The sequence below is a fragment of the Papio anubis genome, chromosome 14, assembly GCF_008728515.1.
Source record: "Papio anubis isolate 15944 chromosome 14, Panubis1.0, whole genome shotgun sequence".
Classification (NCBI taxonomy): Eukaryota; Metazoa; Chordata; class Mammalia; order Primates; family Cercopithecidae; genus Papio; species Papio anubis.
This window is the reverse complement of record NC_044989.1, coordinates 101,422,441-101,443,519: the sequence shown is the minus strand read 5'-3', so window position 1 is coordinate 101,443,519 and position 21,079 is coordinate 101,422,441. Positions and strand designations below refer to the sequence as shown.

Sequence of the window (21,079 nt, the reverse complement as noted above, 5' to 3'; positions counted from 1 at the left end):
GTCTCAAGTGAGCAGTAGGAGATGGGATGGCAGAAGCAAGCCCCGAGAGAGGTAAGCAAGGGGCCACGCGCCAAGGAATGCATGCAGCCTCTAGGAGCTGAAAAGGCAAGGAAACGGCTTCTCCTCTGGAGCCTCCAGAAAGAAGCAGCTCAGCCCACACCTTGGTTTTAGCTTTGTGAGACTCATTTCAGACTTCTGCCCTCTAGAACTATAAAAGAATACATCTGTGGCTGGGTGCGGTGGCTCACGCCTATAATCCCAGCACTTTGGGGGGCTGAGGTGGGCGGATCATGAGGTCAGGAGTTTGAGATCAGCCTGGCCAACACAGTGAAACCCCGTCTCTAATAAAAATGCAAAAAATTAGCTGGGCATGGTGGCATGCACCTGTAGTCCCAGCTACTCGGGAGGCTGAGGCAGGAGAATCGCTTGAGCCCAGGAGGCAGAGCTTGCAGGGAGCCGAGATTGCACCATTGCACTCCAGCCTGGGCAACAGTGCAAGACTCCATCTCAAAAAAAAAAAGAAGACATCTGTGCTGTTCTAAAGCACGAAGTCTGTGGCAATTTCTTACAGTAGCAGTGGGAAATGAAAGTGCCCTTCCTTAATGCTCCCATGAATATTCCTCATATGCAACCAACAAATACTCCCACACTGTGCTCCAGGCCCTGCACCTGCTGAGGGCTGCAGACAGCAAGAAAGACGTGGTCCTGGCCTTCAGGGAGCTGTACTCCGGCAGGAGACACGGACACCAGACAACTTGCCACACAATTACTGATTTCATCGCCTGCTATTACAACATGGAATCCTGAGAGTCAATGAAGTTCTGAAGGTCAATGAAGGCTGAACCTTAGGCAATGAGTAGGAATCAGGTAAGGGGGTGGGCAGGAAAGCACGCTAGAGAAAAGTGCTTCCCACCTTCCTGAATGGGATTAGTGTCTTATAATAAAAGAAGCCCCACAGAGTTCCCCGGCCCCTTGTGCCATGTGAGGACACAGTGAGAAGGTGCCACCTATGAACCAGAAAGCAGGTGCTCACCAGACACTAAATCTGCCTCAGCCTTGGCCTTCCACCTCCAGAACTGCAGGAAATAAGTTTCTGTTGTTTATAAGCCACCCAGTCTGTGGTATTTTGTTACTGTTATTTGCACAAACTAAGAGCCAAAAGGCCACTGGGACCAGGATAAAGACAAGGCAAGAGAGTGATGTCTAAGGCTGGAACTGTGCCGGGGTGGGCCATTTAGGCCTCGCAGGACATGTTAAGATTTTAGAAATTTCCGCTAAGTTTCTAAGATTTTAGAAACTCCCAGCAATGGGAAAGATTGAAGGATTTTAAGCTCGACAGTAGAATGATGAGACAGGTGTTTGAAAATATCCCTCTAACTTTAGAATGGAGAATGCATTGATCCAGGGAGACCTAGTTGGGAGAATTTAGAACACAGTGAGTGATGCTAAGGGCTTGGGCCAGGGGGTGGAGAGAAGCAGTGAGCCGGGAGAGGTCTGGGAGGTAGAGCAGGTGAGCCTTGTGGACTGGGTGGGGGTGTGAGAGGGAGAAGGAGCCACAGCTGGCAGCTGAGTCTGCCATGCAGATGGGGAGCCCAGGTAGAGGAGGCCTCTGGGGAGGAGAGGAGGTTGGGTTCAAGGTGCCCAGGAAGCAGGTGGACTTGGGTCTAGAGCTCAGATGAGTGGTCTCAGCTGGGACTATACATTTGGGAGTCACTGGCACATATGAGTGGAGGTTTGAGGGTGGACTGGGCAGAGCAGGAAGAGGTGAAGACCAAGAAGACACCACTGGCTCATAAGAGCTTCTCTCTCCCACCAATCTTCTACAGGCCGATAACTTGTAAGGGATTTAACACAAGCAGTTTGACTGATGCGTGTTTCCACGTGCGTCTTATACCTCCTCCCTCCCCTCAAAGGCAGCTCTCTTTTTTCGCATTTATCCGTGACGGTGTTTAGCACGGTTCGTTACTCAGCAGATGCTCAGTGAGTATTTGTCCACGCGAATGCTTTATTGGAATATGTGGCCCACATGGACCTGTGTGCGTGTATTTAGAGCAAGTTTCATGTCTTGCCTCTATTGCGGTGCAAGCCTATGATGGATATGATATTTGAACAATTCAAATCAACTTTAAAAATATTTCTGTGTTTTTGTTGGTTCTGCAGCTTCTGAATCAGTGCTTTCTGAAATGTGGGTGGGGGTTCTCATTGCCTCTGGGATGCAGCTGATCCCACAGAGGCAGGGAATACAGTGGGTAACAGTCTGGCTCGGGAGCCAGGTTGCCTGGGAGTGAATCCCAGCCCTATGAGGATTTGGTCTGTGGATCCTTAAAGCAAGTCCCTCACACCCTCTGTGCCTGAGTTTCCTCATTTTTAAAAAGGTGCTAACAAGTGTCCCTCTCTCATGGGACTCTTGTAAGAATCACATGAGTTATTTCTATAACTCTTTATGTATATCATATACTATTCCTCCCTTTATACATAGGAGGCGTACAGTGTAAATAGGGCACTATTGATTTCCATCTTTTTTCCCAGTCTCTGCCATCCCAGTCCTGTGCAGAAGAAACACTTGTTACTGACCATAGCTACCATTTTATAGTACTGAGTGTGTGCTCAAAACTTTACACACATTGAAACATTTCATCCCCACAGTGGACTTAGGGTACTATTATTCCCATTTTAGGGTGAAGAAGATTGAGAATCAGACAAATTAAGTTTCTCAAAGCCAGGCAGATATTAATTGGAGGGCTTAGGACTCAAATTGATGAGCCTCAAATTAGAAGCCCTTTTCTCTAATGTCGTAATTCTCCTATTTAACTGTGCATCAGAAGTACTCTGGCTGCTCCTTGAAAGTGCAGGTCCCAAAGTCCTTATTTTCAGAGACTGCTGGAGCCCAGAATTGGCATTTTCAACAGAATCAGGTGGCTCTCCTGGGCGCAGGCTGCTCCTGAGCGGTTTAGTCATGCTGCAGCCCACCAAATGGTTCCAGAATCAAGCCCAACAGGGTCAGCCTGGCCTCAGACCTGCTCCCAAGCCCTGAGCTAGCAGGCAGGCCGAGAAAGCAGGCTTCAGGGTCACCCCAGGGCCCTCTTGACTCATCTCCAGGATCAGGTGATCCTCTGGGACTGAAATGGGGCATCCTGGCAGCTCCCTGCCTGCTGAGGGTCTTGCTACCATGCTGACCTCTGATTGGAGGCCACTCTGAAACCACTTCTCAGATTCCTTCTGAGTTCCCTCTGCCATTTCCGCAGACACTGCCAGGAACTGACCTGGGCAGGCAGGTCTCTCGCTGCTCAGCCCTGGGTCCCTGTGCCTCAACCCGGATGGCAGACGTCAAGAATAGACCCATGATCCCCCCTGCCCCGCCCCCCCACTCCGCCCTCACCCCCTGCCCCGTGCCCCGCAGAGGCCTCCATAGACAAAAGGAAGCATCAGGGGGTGCTCCGCCTTTTTTCTTTTTCTGTATCACAGAGGATCCGGGAGGTGACCCCTACTCTAATACGGGACATGTGCTATGGAGTGACACCCTCCCTGCACCGCATGTTCAATTGTCCTTTCCAAAAGCCTGCTGTTCATGTCATTAGAGATGCGCCACAAACAATGCATTTAAAAAGGGACCTGCCTGCCATTTGGATGCGTGATTCATTTAAAGGGAAGAAAGTGGCTACAGGGAGAGCAGAGGCCAAAGGCAAAGGGAGGCTGAGCCAGGACTGGAGCTGTCTGTAGGGACCACACAGCAGGGAGCAGCGTATGGTCATGAAGACTAATTACTGCACTTTCCATTTTTCCGTCTTGCGGTTCTTAGGCCCTCAGCCTCCTAGTCTGAACGACGAAAGGCAGGAGTGGATGGCCAGGGCCCTTCCAGGCCGTAAATACTTCTAAGCACACTGGAGTCTCATCTCTTTTTACAGGGGAAGCTTTGCTGTTTCAAGGGTCACATTGGCCAGCAGCCCCAGCTGGCCTTAGCTCTGCCTGTGCTGCAGAGACCTCAGGGACAAACAAGCAGGATGGAAATGGCTGCACGAACCAAGATCAGTAAGACCAGGGAAGGGGGTGGGCTTTCCAGAGGAAAGAGCCTTGGACTGGGAAGTCCCAGGAGGCTGAGTCACAAGAGAGGAAGAAAATGAAATCCTGGGGAATAAATCGGTGAGGGAACTCTAGTCCACAGGACTAGAAAATTGAGATATCGTCTTAAGGTGAGAAGAAAGAGGTAAAGAAGGGAAGGAACACCAAGGAGGAGCTTAGTGTCTTATTTTTGAAGGCCAGGTCAGGTTGGGCAGGCTGAGCTGGAGATGATGGGTAGATCAATGGACACATACAGATGGGGAATGAGGATGTCAAGGTGGAGGAAACTGCAGCCATGCTGTGGAACCCTACTCAGCTCCCCTATTGTGGAGAGCCTTGGTGTTAACTGTTAGGGGACTTTGTATATGTGGTCACGTGTTACACCTTGCTGTCTTGATTCAAATGATGGTGACAAATAAGCAGGGAGGTAAGAAAAGCCTGTGCCTCTAAGTGTTCATGCCTACGCATGCCTGGCTTATAGTAAGTGCTCAGTAAATCTCATTTGAAGGAAGAAAGTCTTATTTTCACCACAATATTTAATACGTTGGCTTGTACTCAGTATGCTTAATTCATGTTGAATTGAATTTATCATTAGTATCTCCCTACCTTGTCTTTATACGTTTGGAGTAACAGCTTTCCCTCCCAAATTCCTTTCAATTAATTGAAATCTTTTCGCATGTTTAGACACTTTCTTACCATTTCTACACGCTAGATAACTTAGATACACTTCTTTATCATCTCAGGAATGTTACTTCAATTATTTGCTTGTCTGATGGGGAAAGCCCAGCCTATAAGAGCAAAAAGACATTGACAAAGAGCATATGCACCTGGAATGTCAATATTGAATCTTCAGCAGTTTTCCTGCTTCTTCCAAGACAAAAGAGGAGAAAATTAGACAAAGACATATAAGCACAATATTTGCAAGTCATATATCTAGAAAGGTTTATATCTAGAATATATAAAGAACTCTTACAACTCAACAATAAAAAGATAACCAAATTTAAAAACAGGTAAAGGGCTTAAATAGACAGTTCCCCGAAAGAGATGTGCAAATGGCCAATAAGCACACAAAAGGATGCTAGCATCATTAGTCATGAGGGAAATGCAAATCAGAACCACATCAAGATATTACTTCACACCCACGAGGACAGGTATGATAAAAAAGATAGACAATAACAAGTGTTGGTGAGGACACAGGGAAATCAGAACCCTCATACATTTAGGAAAACAGTTGGGCAGTTCTCCAAAAAGTTAAACACAGTTACCATAAGACCAAACAATTTCACTCCTAGGTATATACCAAAGTGAAATGAAATCACATATCTGCACAAAAACTTGTCCATGAATGCTCATAGCAGCATCACTTATGAGAGCCAAAACATGGAAACAAACGTTCATCAACTCCTGATGAATGGGTAAATAAAAATGGATAAATAAAATGTGGTATATTCATGCAAAGGAATATTACTCAGCCATAAAAAGGAATGAATTATAGACACATGCTACAACATGATGAACTTTGAAAACATTACGCTAAAGTGGAAGAAGTCATTCACGGAAACCCATGTATTATATAATTCCATTTATATAATGTCCAGAATAGGAAAATCCATAGAGACAGAAAGAAGCTTAATGACTGCCAGGGGCTGAAAGTCCTGCAATGAAACCCTTATGTCCATCTTAACAGCCCTGAAAGCTTTTTGGTGGATGTATATTTATGGGCATCACATTCTCATCACTTACTTGTATCATTTCTGCTTAAGATGGAGTCATGTCTAACAGATAAATAAAACATTGATAAGCTGGATGGGGACAGGTGGTCAGAAGGTAAAGGAAAAGGATAGTGTAATGACAGAGGAACTACAATCATTAGTGAATTCATGAAATAGACAGGAACCACAGAGACAAAGCTCAACAGGGTTGAAATAAAATTAGGGGGAGAGAAGTGACTGCAGGTTACTATGAGATATGACCTCAGAAACGAGAGGAAGGTGAAAGAATACTTGAACACTGGCTCATCAAGCTTTCTCTTTGCAAAGTTCTCTGACTCTTCTTAGACAGTGCTTTTATTTATTTTTATTTATTTATTTATTTATTTATTTATTTATTTATTTATTTTTTGAGAACAGGGTCTGCACTCTGTCACCCAGGCTGGAGTGCAGTGACATGATTGCTGCTCACTGCAGCCTCGACCAACCTGGGCTCAATGGATCCTCCCACCTTAGCTCCTGAGTAGCTGGTACTATAGGCGTGTGCCACTACACTTGGCTAATTTTTGTATTTTTTGTAGAGATAGGGTTTCACCCCATCAACTCAACGCCCTGCCCTGAGTTGTTTTTAAAAGAGCTATCCACCAGGTGTGGTGACTCACACCTGTAATCCCAGCACTTTGGGAGGCCGAGGCGGGTGGCTCACTTGAGGCCCAGTAGTTCTAGACAAGCTTGGCCAACATGGTGAAATCCCATCTCAACTAAAAATACAAAACTTAGCTGGGCGCGGTGGCTCAAGCCTGTAATCCCAGCACTTTGGGAGGCCGAGACGGGCGGATCACGAGGTCAGGAGATCGAGACCATCCTGGCCCACACGGTGAAACCCCGTCTCTACTAAAAAATACAGAAAACTAGCTGGGCGAGGTGGCGGGCGTCTGTAGTCCCAGCTACTTGGGAGGCTGAGGCAGGAGAATGGCGTGAACCCAGGAGGCGGAGCTTGCAGTGAGCTGAGATCCGGCCACTGCACTTCAGCCTGGGCGACAGAGCGAGACTCCATCTCAAAAAAAAAAAAAAAAAATACAAAACTTAGCTAGGCATGGTGGCGCCTGCCTGTAGTCCCCCAGCAGGAGGCTGAGGCAGGAGAATTGCTTGAATCTGGGAGGCAGAGGTTGCAGTTAGCTGAGATGGCACCACTGCACTCCATCCTGGGTGACAGAGCCAGACTCTGTCTCAAGCAACAACAACAAAAACAACTCAGGTTGGCCGGGCGCGGTGGCTCACGCCTATAATCCCAGCACTTTGGGAGGCCAAGGCGGGTGGATCACGAGGTCGGGAGATCGAGACCATCCTGGCTAACACGGTGAAACCCCATCTCTACTAAAAATACAAAAAATTAGCCGGGCGAGGTGGCGGGCGCCTGTAGTCGCAGCTACTCAGAGGCTGAGGCAGGAGAATGGCGTGAACCCGGGAGGCGGAGCTTGCAGTGAGCCGAGATCCCGCCACTGCACTCCAGCCTGGGCGACAAAGCAAGACTCCGTCTCAAAAAGAAAAAAGAAAAAAAAGAAAAAAAAAAACGACTCAGGTTAATATTAGCTCTAGGAATACAAGAAGGTATAGCAAAGGAGAGGTAACATGAATCAGAACAGAGAGCAATTTATTTAAACTTATATGTTCCTTTCAAAAGGAATGAACAAGATTCACTGAAGAGAAATTGGATTCAGCTTCTATATCCAGTTAAGTCTGGGCCCTGGGCTTTGAAATGTACATTCCGTCTCAGGTGGACACAGGCTCCAGACAGAGATGCATCTTGGCTCTTAGCAAGCCAGCTGCTGCAAGCAGGTACTCCCTGTGTGTTCGCTTGATCCAGCTCATCTAGAAATGACTGAGTGAATAGAGCGCTTTCTAAGTCTAGTTCTAGGGGAACAAATCCCAGGGCCTGCCTTTGCAATTAGATTGGTTTGAGGTTTTCATCTATCGTTTGACATTTTTTTCCTACAAGCATAGTTAAAAAGATGGAGGCTGGGGGAGGAGTGGCCACAGACCATTCGCATTTCCAGAATCTCTTTTTACTTTTCACACAGAAGAAACGATTAGCCTTGGTGCACCCTCATTGAGTTGTTTGCACTAAGGGTTTAATCTCGAACCCACGACATAAAGGCAAACTGGCCCTCCTGCTGACACGCTCCCCTCAGTTACCCCGCTTCAGGGAAGCAGCTCCTCTTCCTGTTGACGTGTCTGCGGTATAAGGGGCTGCCTAGGAGACAGGGTAGGGATTCCATCTACGTCCCTGAACACCATCCCAGTTGCTCTGGTGTGATCCTCAGTGCTAATTTGCATCTTCAATAAGCGCCCCTACCGGCAAGTCATTCCCAGGGATCCTCATTTCTGAGAGGCTTCCCTTCTAGGTCTCACTGAGGCCCACTGGGCTTCAATCCATTCCAGGGTCTGGCGCCTCCCCTCAGAAACTAGATTCCTTTGCAAACTGGAATCTTTTCAGTTTGCAAAACCACACCGAGGCCTGTCCATCAAAGGGCTCTGCCAAGAGCCACTGGTCATGGTGAGGCAGGGACGCCTTCATCCTGGGGCAATAAGAAGGGTTGTGCCCCGTCTCTATTAAGAAATACAAAAAACTAGCCGGGCGAGGTGGCGGACGCCTGTAGTCCCAGCTACTCGGGAGGCTGAGGCCAGAGAATGGCGTGAACCTGGGAGGCGGAGCTTGCAGTGAGCTGAGATCCGGCCACTGCACTCCAATCTGGGTAACAGAGCAAGACTCCGTCTCAAAAAAAAAAAAAAAAAAAAAAAAAAAGAAGGGTTGTGACCCATGGCCATCTTTCATTAAGAGCCTTTGGAGGAAGAGGCAAAAGTACTGCTGGATCCTCCTTTCTTGATAGTCAAACCAGCCTACCTAGGAAACTAGGATTTGCCCAGACTATCAACAGGAAGGTTTTCCGGAGCCCTCAGGAGTGAGGTGGCTGAGTGCCTTCTGTGGCGCCCCAGGAGGCCAAGCTCTGCCTCTCCGAACCCCAGCGGTCAGACCTGCTCACGTCTAGGCATTTCCCCAGGACCACCCTACCCCGGGATGGGGTGAGGTGCAGCACATTCACCTGACACCGAGCCACCATTCTGGTTCCAAGGCTGTGTCTCTCCCCTGAACCAGTGAAAAGGGCTGACAGTGTTTTGCTGCTGGGCCTGCTCCCAGCTGCTTACTTGAACCTTTGCTCTGCGAGGGCCTATGCTTCGGCTGCAGCCCTTCCTCTCCACAGTCACTGGGGCCTTGGATAAGTTGTTACTGACTGTGTTCAAGGGGGTGCATCACAGAAAGCTGTCAAAGCAAGCCTTTCGGCACTTTCAGCTTTCAGCTTTGCTGGGCTGTGCTGTTTCAACTGTAGCGACACGGGCACCTGCGAAGCTGCTGCCAGGCTGTGGAAGCTCCAACCTTTTTGATGGAATACTTAAACCCATGCATACATTTATGTAATGGAGGGACATCTGCCCATGCTTATGTTATTGAAGGAAAGGGAAACTGGTGTCTGCCTCTTTGCCTCTGCTTTCTTGTGCTATTCAACTCACAATAAGGAGGAAATAACAGAGAAGTCCATTGAACACACATCTTCTCTTAATCGCGTGGTTATTTTCAGAATTTAATCTTTTTTTTTTTTTTTTAGGACAGAGTGTCACTCTGTCACCCAAGCTGGAGTGCAGTGGCTTGATCTCGGCTCACTGCAACCTCCACTTTCCGGGTTCAAGTGATTCTCCTGCCTCAGCCTCCCAAGTAGCTGGGACTACCGACGCACACCACCACACCTAGCTAATTTTATTGTATTTTTAATAGAGACGGGATTTCACCATGTTGGCCAGGTGGGTCTCGAACTCCTGACCTCAAGTAATTCGCCTGCCTCGGCCTCCCAAATTGCTGGGATTACAGGCATGAGCCACCTCGCCTGGCCCAGAATTTAATCTTTGAGGAAAAAGGTTTGAGAAGAATCTTATCCAAAAATTGTGAGACCAAGGCCTGTATTCTGGTGGGGTTGCCTCCCAGCTTCTCACAAGACTCACAGTATAACTCAACATGATACGAGCTTTTGCCTTTTAATTTAATAATCTCTGAAAGAGAGTCCAGATTTGTTACTATCACATGATCAAATTTCTCCTCTATTTGCCCTGGGAATAATGGACAGAAGAAAATACGGTTAATTCAGGAAGAAAAACTTTGCAGAAAATTAGACAGTGTTTAATTTTAGAAAACTTCCCTCTCTCGTCAGTAGACACCAGCTAGACTAGGGAAACTGTAAAATTAGGAAATGCTGATTTCCTCTCACATCATGAATTTCTAAATCCTAGGAAGAAAAGCTTGGACAGCTTCCGAATATAGAGAAGTTCCATTTAAAGATCAGTTCCCCCCCTTGGAGATGTATCAAAATATTATAAATTCTAAACTGAGACTTAATTCTCAAAGACGTTTTACTTGTACTAAAACAATCTGTCCACAAATATAAAACTCTAAGTGATAAATTGTTATTTTTTTCCCAGTGTGGGAATCTCTAATGTGAAAATGTACTCTATGAAAAGAAATTTTTTTTAAACCACACAAACTGTTGTATAACAAAAATGTATTCTACTCTTTCAACAAAAAGAAATGTTTTTATTTCAGGAAAAGCATCTGATAAAACCTCTTTGGGTTTCATTTACATCCTGATCTTCAAAATGAAAATTGATCCAATATGATCCGGGAGAATATCACCCCACAGACAAGTCCTCCCTGGTCCCAAGGCCTTGCTGCCCTGATTCACCAAGAAGGTACAAACCTAAAACCCATGCTGTCCAAGGCTGCATGCTCTGTAAGGGAAGATATTGCAGGGAAAGAGACATTTTTGGGTGGCCTTTCTCTGTCCATCAATATTTATTGAATTTTCATAAAGTAGGTTTCTTGGCTGAGCATACATTCATTTAGTCAAGGGGCACGTATCCATGCTTATGTCACTGAGGGAGAAGGAAACGAGGAGGAGAGGGCGTTGTTGATTGCCAGTGACTCTTTTAAACTAGACTTTTATTCTCCATTTGCCATTTTAACCTGAGCTGGGAAATAGATTCCCACCCCTAATTCATCTCATTAATTAAATGAAGGCATCACAGCACCCAGGAGTAAATAGAATAATTGGATAAAACAGACTTTAAATAAACGAACAATTACTAGGCAAGGCATGTTTGTAGGCTCTGGCTTGTACGAGTATGATGCCTGACAAGTGAAAAAACCACCTTCCTTTCATGGCTTTCTACCCTAATCTTTTAACGTTCTAAAAATATTTAATTGTCACATAAAGATTGAATATATTCAACATACGCAACGTGATGATTTGATGTACGTACATATTGTGTGATCAGAGCCACGATCAAATGAATTCACACACCCAGCCCATGCTGCACATGAGATCCTCAGAATGTGTTTGTCTTCTAACTGAAAGTCGGCACCCTGTAATCGACATTTCCCCATTCCCTGCTCTCGCCTGGTCCCTGGGAACCACCATTCTGCGGTCTGCTTCTATGAGTCGACTTCTTTAGATTCCACATATAGGTGAAATCATGCAGGATTTGTCTTTCCGTCAGACTCTAATTTTGACTTCGTTTTACAAATGAGCTAAGCCATCCTGGGCCTAAATCACAGTTCTTAGTAGCCTTCACTGGAAACCCAGGAAATGCATATAAGACCTGCTTAAACGTCATTATTGTAAAGCAGTGTTAGCATCACTCGGGCGCTCCTTCCCTAAGAGGTCCTAGGCGAGGGGCAAAGCTATCCAGGTCAATAATACGTCCCTCTCATTCTTGCCCTTCAAGAAGTTGAAAGTCACTCTTCTCTAAATTTGCAGGAGTTCGCACTTTATAACAGTCTATGTAGAAATCTATATACCAAATATGTATCAGCCGTGATGACGGTGCTCACCTATTCCATCTTCACCATTCTTGGAGTATCCTACCTTCACTCAGCCATGGAGCCAGAGGGCCCTCAGATATCCTCCCCTCCCCTCTTCATCATGCCAGTGGGAAAAGTGACACGCTGAACCGGCAGAGTATTTCATTCTAGCCCAGCAACTTTGTTCCACAGAAATCACCAACCTAGCTGGGTGCAGCACTTTGGGAGGCCGAGGCGGGGGGATCACAAGGTCAGGAGTTCAAGACCAGCCTGGCCAAGATGGTGAAACCCTGTCTCTACTAAAACTACAAAAATTAGCTGGGCACAGTGGTGGGTGCCTGTAATCCCAGGTACTCAGGAGGCTGAGGCAGGAGAATCGCTTGAACCCGGGCAGCAGAAGTTGCAGTGAGCCGAGATTGTGCCACTGCACTCTACCCTGGGCAATAGAGTGAGACTCCGTCTCAAAAAAAAAAAAAAAAAAAAAAGAGAAATCACCAACCTAGTACTTTTCCAGCTGAAAGTCACATTCTACTTATCATCCAGTCAGACTCATTTTTCATATTATCTCCTCCAAAAAGAAGGGCAGGTCAATAATGCCCAATTATTATGCCCTGGAATAACACCCAATCATTATGCCCTGGGGCAGCAGTCAGGACAACTGCGTCCAATTAAATCTAGGAACTTTACTGTGACATTTTAGGGAAAGTCCATTGACCTGTGGATCAGGGCAATGAGAAGATCTGGCAAAAATCCCTAACTAGGTGGGATGAACTAGCCCAGGCTGAACTTGACACATTCATTTAAAAACTCTTTAAGTTCCCTAGAAAGCTGTAAAATATGAAGAGATGTTCATTGCTTTCATCATTCTCAAGATATTGGCTTCTCACGGCTGTGGTTAAGGAAATTACATCTGTTGGGCATTTTCTTCATTAAATTTCCTGAGACTCTTGGGACCATGGACACTCAATGTCCTTCACCTACTTCGACTTGGATCTAACTTTATCTTTAGGCCCGTTAATGGATCGAAATTTCATTTTTGAGTGACATGACTCGTCAACCTACATGCGGGGATTGCTAATGGAAAAGAATTTTCTAAACTCCATGCCAAAGAACATACACCAGCTTTGACTACAACAAGCTATCAGGTTGATGCTTTTAATTTGATAAAACTAGGTATAAATCAAATATTAAGTCAATCAGTAAAGAGGCAGACACTATTATTTATTCTGAGAGGGAGGCGGGCCCCTGGCCATGAAGGGCCTCCCAGGTCATATTAAAAATTCTGTTGCTTTTCCTCAGGATCTGATTTGGATTTTAAGAGAGTACCCCAGCTGCTGGGTTGAGGATGAATTCAAAGTGATGAAGAGTGGATTGGGGAGACTAAGTAGGGACAACTGTAATATTTGCTCTTTTGAATAGAGAAGAGTTGAATGTGTGGAAGCTTCTATCTATCTATCTTATCTATCTATCTATCTATCTATCTATCTATCTATCTATCTATCTGTCTACCTACCTACCTATCTATCCATCCATCCATCTATCATCTATCCATCCATCTATCCATCATCCATCTATTCATCTATCATCTATCAATTCATCCATCCATCCATCCTTTATCTATTTATCCATCTATCTATCATCAATCTATTATCTATGTATAATCTATTTTTCCATTTATGTATCTGCTTATTAAACATGTACACATTACAGATACAATTGTTTGGCACCAAAGGGAGCTCTGAAAGTAGCCCGTCCTCGCAATAGTCTCAGACCTGCATTCCTCCCTCCCTAAGCCTGAGCTGTTCTCGCCCCAGTTGTTGGAGGCTTCTTGCTCCCGGGATGTGTCCTTGGTGCAGATGGCGCTCACCAGCCCATGCTGGTGCAGAGTCTGCAGTAACCCGGGCTAACCTGATGAACGCAGAGGCAGGCTTGCAGCTGAAATGCCCCCTCTCCCAGGGATGCCCAGTAGGCTGTAAGAAACGGCCACGAAGGCATCCCCTTTCCTTCCTCAGAAGTCAGTGGACCCCCAACTTCCTCCCTCTCAAGACTTGCTTTATGGTCCAGTAAAGCCCAGTTCTGACTTTGTCTTTCCCCTTGGGATGAAACAGGGATGACTCATGCCCTTCCCGGCTGCACAGACTAGCAGAGGAATAGGAGCACCCAGAAGGCACCACACAGGTTGGTTAAAAATGCTGTTGCAGGCCGGGTGCAGTGGCTCACGCCTATAATCCCAGCACTTTGGGAGGCTGAGGCAGGCTGATCACCTGAGGTCACGAGTTCAAGACCAGCCTGACCAACCTGCTGAAACCCCATCCCTACTAAAAAAAAAAAAAAATACAAAAATTAGCTTGGCATGGTTGCAGGTGCCTGTAATCCCAGCTACTCGGGAGGCTGAGGCAGGAGAATCACTTGAACCAGGGAGTTGGAGATTGCAGTGAGCTGAGATTGCACCACTGCACTCCAGCCTGACGACAGAGTGAGACTCCATCTCAAAAAAAAAACAAAACAAAACAAAAAAAATTGCTGTTGCAAGTTTTCCATGCACAGGATGGAAGGCAGTTTTCACTGTTCTGAGTATGAGCTTCTGAAGCTGAGAGGATCAGGTGGCCTTGACCTTTCGTTATCATCATAAGACATGGGTGTGCTTTCTTGAATCTCCCGCTCCTGTGGGAGATGGTGTGAAGCTCTGAAGCACCTGACGACGAGCTCTGCCTTTGCTGGCAACCTCTTCAGGCCCGGGGTCAGGCAGGAGGGGCGCCCTGCTGGTACCTTGCCAGGCTGTCCTTCAAAACTCTACCCAGGTGTTCGGTAGCTGCGGACACTTCTACCAGATGGCTCGCTATGCTCCGGTGGCCCTAGGAGCCCCTTGCTTGGCTTGTTTATTCGGGGCTCTGGATTCTCTTTTTCAATGCCAGCCACATGGCTTTGACTTGTTAAGTCCCTGTGTTCAATATTACCAAGATCTTTTCTGAAGGTGAAACCTAAGACGTAATGCTCCACTTGGAATGTGAACCTCACACAGGTGAGTCACATCTGGGCTTACGCTGATTAGGGGAAGTCGTGGGCCCCAGGGTGACAAAAGCCCCATTGCTTAGTAAGCTTTGCATCGAAGTGTGAGGCTTACTAATCAAAACTTCGTTTCGTAGGCATTTATGTACATCATATTTCAATACTTCAGAAACTTAAACAGTGTCGGGGGCATAGCAGTTCTGAGAAACAGTTTTATGAGAAGACATAAACTAAGGGGTACCCATGAGTATATCTCATCCTTCCTCTTCCAGGCCAGAGTAACAGGTGTGAGGAGATGCTCTTGCCCTTGGCCCCGGGGTGCTCACCTCCAGCCATGAGCTGCCTCACCCAGTTAGCCAGGGGGCTGCACAGGTGTTTGCACGTCCCACATGTGGCCTGCCATGAAGAAGGTCCGCATACGTGGCTCTAGGCCGTGCAGACAAGTCTTCCCCAGGGGCGGAAGGAAGTCACCCTGAGACCCTGTCCCCTGTGAGGACCTCTCCTAAGTCAGATTGCTCACTGCTCCTAGCTCCAGGTCCTGCTGCCATCTGCCTGGGGGTTGCCAGTTGACAAATCCTCCCCCAGCTGGAGTGCTGCCACAGCTTTGTCCCAGGTATATATTCTGTTGCCTGTCCCGGGAACAGCTGTGCTCTGGGTTCTGGGAGCCACACGCTCCAGCACGACTGCTTTCAGGATACGTGAATGAGGAAAGCCTGGGAAGCTTAGAAAGGTATCCTGGATTGGAAGGCCGAGGCGGGTGGATCACCTGAGGTCAGGAGTTCGAGGCCAGCCTGGCCAACACGGCAAAACCCTGTCTTACTAAAAACACAAAAATTAGCCAGGTGTGGTGGTGGACACCTGTAATCCCAGCTACTTGGGAGGCTGAGGCAGGGAGAATTGCTTGAACCTGGGAGGCAGAGGTTCAAGGTTGCAGTGAGCTGAGATCATGCCACTGTACTCCAGCCTGGGAAACAAGAGCGAAACTCTGTCTCAAAAAAAAAAAAAAAAAAAAGAGAAAAGAAAAAAGAAAAGAAAGATATCCCAGAAATATACTTCTAGTAACAGCAAGCCTGACTGACCAAGAACAGGGAGAATATTCCATGAGAAAGGAAATGTTTCTTTTCCTGGCTTCTTGCCTTAACCTGGTGGGGCACAGGGTCAGCTGAAGTGTCTCCACATGGTCTGTCGTGGCTGAGGGGAAACAATGGCTTATCCAGGATGCATCTTGCATTGTATAGTTGCTTTGATTAAGCCTCTGTAAGAACTAATACATTGTTTGGTTATCATGTTTTCCCTGCTGTGCATAAAGAAGAATAGAATTTCACAGATGGAAGGAGGCCTGTTGATTTTCTAAAGCATCACTACATTTAGGTGGAGTGACTAAGGTCCTGGAGGTTAAAGGGCTCACCCCAGGCCATCCTGGGCATTTGCCGCTCCTCTGGGAAGGGTAAGGGGATCTCACATGCAGCCTCCACACCAGCTCCACGCAGACATTTACCCCCAGGGAGGATGCGAGTTCAGGCTCTGCATTTTGAATTCTCATAAAGGGGCCTGGATTAATGATCTGTTAGTGCTTAAATGTCTTTAGAAGCATTTTCTTTCAGAGAGTTTTTGAAAAAGTGAATTAAAAAATGCTGGCTGTTTATTGCACATATATCTGGGGACAGGATATAAATAAGTTGGAAAGACAATATACAGACTCTGTGTTGCATGACTGTGATGGGGAGATGAACTACTGGCTCTTCCTTTACCAACCCTCCCTCCCACCCTCCCCCTTTTCCATAACAACAGGAGTTGTCTGGACTCTTGCCAGTGTTGCACAGAGCAGTTTGCACCCATTTCCAACACTTGCAATAACCCTCGGAGGCAAAGATTATTATTCCCACTTTACAGATGAAGAAACTGAGGCTCCCAAAGATTAATAACTTGCTACAAATCACACTGCTTGGCGAGTGGTGGAATTCTAATTTCTCTGATTTCAAGGGTGAACATCGATGTGCATCTCAGAGTTCTGTTAAAGTCAGGTGACCCAGAGAGAAACCCAGCCCCAACTCTGTCAAAAACTTCCCAGGACCCACGCGAGTGAGGGCAAAACCCTCGTCTACCTGCAGAACTCCCCTTCTGATTCTGGCAGCATCAGCGAGGCCGTGGGGTTCTTCATCACATCAGCCACCACGGGGTCCTTGGCCGTCATGTAGAAGAAAGGAATCCCAGTGCTGTTGTTGAAGGGGCCATCACTGATGGGCAGGCAGCTCCCAAACGGCAGTCCTTGGATCTAACAAACACCAGAAAAGGCTTTTTCAGTGCAGAGCTGTGGCTTGACTTGATCTGGGAGCTTAGCTTGTGCCTCTGGCTAGGAAATACAACACCAGGGATGAGGCGGGATCATGGCATCACAGTGGCTCTGACAGGTAGTAAATCAAGGTAAGGTGGTCCCCTGTCTGCCCAATTCACTCTGTGGTGACCCTAGAATTTCTCCATAGGAGATGCTTAGCAGTGGCATCCTATTTGGAAGGGTGGTGAAAGGATTCTTCTTGAAGCTGCCTGTGCATGGCAAATATATTCACTTCATTAAATTTCATGTTCTTTTGGGGAGAGACAATGACATTTATGGGGGGTGGCGCTACGCCTTTTCCTCAAGCTGCCTGTTACAGCCGCACTGTCTTAACTCCCAAGGTTAACTGCCTCTCCCACGTTTTTAGCAACTTTAGGGAGGATGTTTAAGTCTTTAACCTCTTGCCTGCTCTTTGGACTTCAGGAACTTTCTATTATTGTTTCTTTTAGGGCTACATCACTTTCTGATTTATTAGCTGCGTTTTTTATTGTAATCAATAATATTTCACTGTATGACTCAGCAAGTTATGAGAAATTGATCTGTTACCCTTTTTGCATAAAGGAAGTCACAGAAACACGATACGCCAATTTTTCTTCATGATCACCCAGTAGGGTGGGAGAAGGGTGGTGCTATAGTTTGGATATCTGTCCCTCCAAATCTCATGTTAAATTCTGATCCCCAGTGTTGGAGGGGAGGCCCAGTGGGAAGGGTTTGGGTCATGGGGGTGGATCCCTCATGGGCTTGGTGCCCTCCTCGAGGTACTGAGTGAATTGTCCCTCTGTTGGTTTCCTTGAGAGTTCCCCTAATAGAAGGTTTAAAAAAGTCTGGTGCCAACTGGGCGTGGGGACTCACCCTGTAATCCCAGCACTTTGGGAGCCCAACAGTTGAAGATCAGCCTGGGCAAGATGGTGAGACCCCCATCTCTATAAAAAGTTTTTCAAAAAATTAGCTTGGCCTGGTGGCATACATCTGTAGTCCCACTTACTTGAAAGGCTGAGGGAGCAGGGTTGCTTGAGCCCAGGAGTTTGAGGCAGCAGTGAGCTATGATCGCACCACTACATTCCAGCCTGGGTGACAGAGCCAGACCCCATCTATCAAATAAATAAATAAAAATAAAAAGAGCCTGGCACCTTCCCCTCTCTCTTGCTTTCTTTCGTGCCATGTGATCTGTGCACACACCGGCTCCTCTTCACCTTCCATCATGAGTGGCAGCAGCTTGAGGCCTCCCCAGAAGCCCATGCTACGCCATGCTTTCTGAACAGCATGCAGAACTGTGAGCCAAATACACTTCTTTATAAATTACCCAGCCTCAGCTATTTGTTTACAGCAATACAAATGGACTAAGACAGGTGGTATATCCTGTTTCTGTGACTGCAGATATAAACAAAAATATTTATTTATTTATTTAATTAGTATTATTATTTTTTGAGACAGACTCTCACTTTATTGCCCAGGCTGGCATTCAGTGGCACGATTTTGGCTCACTGCAGCCTCCATCTCCTGGGTTAAGTGACTCTTTTGCCTCAGCCTCCCAAGTTGCTGGGATTACAGGTGTGTGCCACCATGCCTGGCTAATTTTTGTATTTTTAGTAGAGACAGAGTTTCACCATGTTGGCCAGGCTGGTCTTGTACTCGTGACCTCAAGTGATCTGCCCGCCTCGGCCTCCCAAAGGGATTACAGGTGTGAGCCATCATGCCCGGCCAACAAAAATATTTAGTGCTGAGGTTTTCCCAAATCCTGCCATTCAAGCAACCCAATTTTCCATGATTTTATCCCTAACAAAGTGCACCTTGTTGTTACTTAGCTCAGAATTCAGGGGTTGTCTTTGTCCTTGGAATGTCACATGATAATGGTGTGCAGAATATAAAAGACAGGGCTTTAATTTTTTAGGAACATGAAATGTTAAGGAATCTTCCAAAATGGTAGTATAACTTTGTTCATATATCCTGTTTTCAGTTTGTCACAGCTGCCCAGAGTCATGCTTTGCATACATGGCATTGTAAATGCTTTCTGAATTTATTGTTTTAATCAAATGTCAATAAGGATTAGAAAGAGGAACTCGTAACAAAGCTAAGAGAAGGACTGTTGAAAGTCAAAATATCTCTAATACATTGGCACTAGACTTTTAATTTCTTGAAAAGGTTTGTGTTTTCAAGTAAGATCAGTGTCATCTTTAACCTTTATGTCTTTTTTTTTTTTTTTTTTTTTTTTGAGACAGAGTCTTGCTCTGTCGCCCAGTCTGGAGTGCAGTGGCCGGATCTCAGCTCACTGCAAGCTCCGTCTCCTGGGTTCACGCCATTCTCCTGCCTCAGCCTCCCGAGTAGCTGGGACTACAGGCGCCCGCCACCTCCCCTGGCTAGTTTTTTGTATTTTTTAGTAGACGGGGTTTCACCATATTAGCCAGGATGGTCTCGATCTCCTGACCTCGTGATCTGCCCGTCTCGGCCTCCCAAAGTGCTGGGATTACAGGCTTGAGCCACCGTGCCCGGTCTACGTCTTTAAAATGTGTCTTAGGAGTGCAAGACACAGCTGTGAAAAATCATTTGGGTGTTGAGAATATCCAACTGGATCTGCATTTGACACTGAAGAGGTTAAGACCATTGCCTCTTTGGTCTTGAAATAAAGTTGCCATTTAGGTAGTTTTTAAGCAAAAAAGGGCCTTAACAACTCCCTGGTTAACCACCTAATTTTACAGATGAGGAAAGCAAAGAAGAGAAGCCAGTGACTTGGCCACAGTCTTGGTGAGACCCAGAGCTGGGGCAAGAACCTGGCCAATGTCCTATGCATTCTATAAAATATTATTTCTTTTTTTGTAGGAAGTAAATAGGAGTTCACATTACTGCTTTGTAGCTCTTTCATCTCTCTTAACACCCCTAAAAGCCTTCTGAAGGCATGGAAGTTACATCTGCATTACTTACCCATGTCATTCTAGGTGGAATCATGTCTGACAAGTGAGTAAAGCATTTGCGAACTGAACAATTAAAAGTGCAGCGAATAGCTCATTCCAGCATTTACCCACTTTGCATAATAAGCCTCCTTTCCAGAAAAAAAAAAAAAATCTTGAACTCCATTTTCTTAAATGCAGATTTCCATCGAAGCCCTGGTGCTGTCTCTCTCCCCATCCCCACTTCAGCTTCAGGTCACAAGGTGATGGGGAGTTCGAGTCTATGGATTTGTGCCCTGCGCTGGGAAGGGCTGTCCCCGCCTACTCTGCAATTCCAAAGGCGGCTCTGGCTGCTTTGGTCCAGGTCTCGGTCAGATACAGGTTAGGTGTCCGTCTCCCTGCCTGGCCATCTCAAGGTGGGGATTGGGTACCCAACTCTAGCTGGCAGGAAGCCTGATTATCCATGTCCCTCTCCGACCCTCCCCCCCGACTTCGCCAGGCTCACGGAGGCACCATCGCCTTCCATCACGTACAGTGTCGAGGGTCCCATCCAGCCAGCGCACCGGGCACGTCTGGTGGACCCGGATCCCAGTCCCGAGCGGTCGCAAGCACGTCCCCGTCCTCGTCTCCCGCCGCCGCCTGAATGCCAGGCGCCCTCGCCCTCCCCGCCGGGCGCTTACCTTCTCGTGGGCGGACACGGTGGCCAGGCAGCCCGAGGCGCTAGCGTGGGCCAGGGAGCGGGCGGTGGCCGCGAGCAGTCTAGGGCCCGGGGGCGCACCGGCCGCCTGGCCGCCCTCGCGCCGGTAGGAGAACATCCCGGGCGGCGCGGGGGGGCTGCCTGGCGCGGGCGGCGCCCGCCCGGGGCCGCAGGTGCGCGTCCTCCTTGTGAGCCGAGGCGGGGAAGCTCTGCTGCCAGATGCTGCCCGAGTCCTCCAGCAGGGCGGGCATAGCCTCCTCAGTGGAGGCGCTGTCCAGCTCCTCGTCCACCTCGTTGGTGACGGCCCAGGACACGGAGCTCACGATCACGTAGCCCGCGGCTGGGGACAGCAGGGCGCTGCAGCACAGCAGCCAGGAGAGGCGGGTCCCCGGCCGCGCCGGGCGCCGGCCGCGGCGCACGGACATCTTGCAGGCTGCACGCCCGGCCGCGGGGGCCGCCAGCAGCGCTAGTGCCGGG

The 21,079-nt window shown here is 47.4% G+C and overlaps 1 protein-coding gene and 1 pseudogene across 1 annotated transcript in view; one reads left to right on the top strand and one right to left on the bottom strand.

The window, feature by feature from the left end:
* Window positions 1–21,079, bottom strand: part of CREG2 (cellular repressor of E1A stimulated genes 2) — a 39,610-nt gene extending 18,531 nt beyond the window's left edge. Inside the window, 3 exon segments of the mRNA XM_003909046.4 lie at window positions 16,791–16,960; window positions 20,586–20,741; window positions 20,743–21,079. Of these exon segments, the coding sequence (XP_003909095.2) occupies window positions 16,791–16,960; window positions 20,586–20,741; window positions 20,743–21,027 (611 nt within the window). The 5' untranslated portion in view covers window positions 21,028–21,079.
* On the top strand, window positions 3,318–9,212 carry LOC116270371 (annotated as a pseudogene).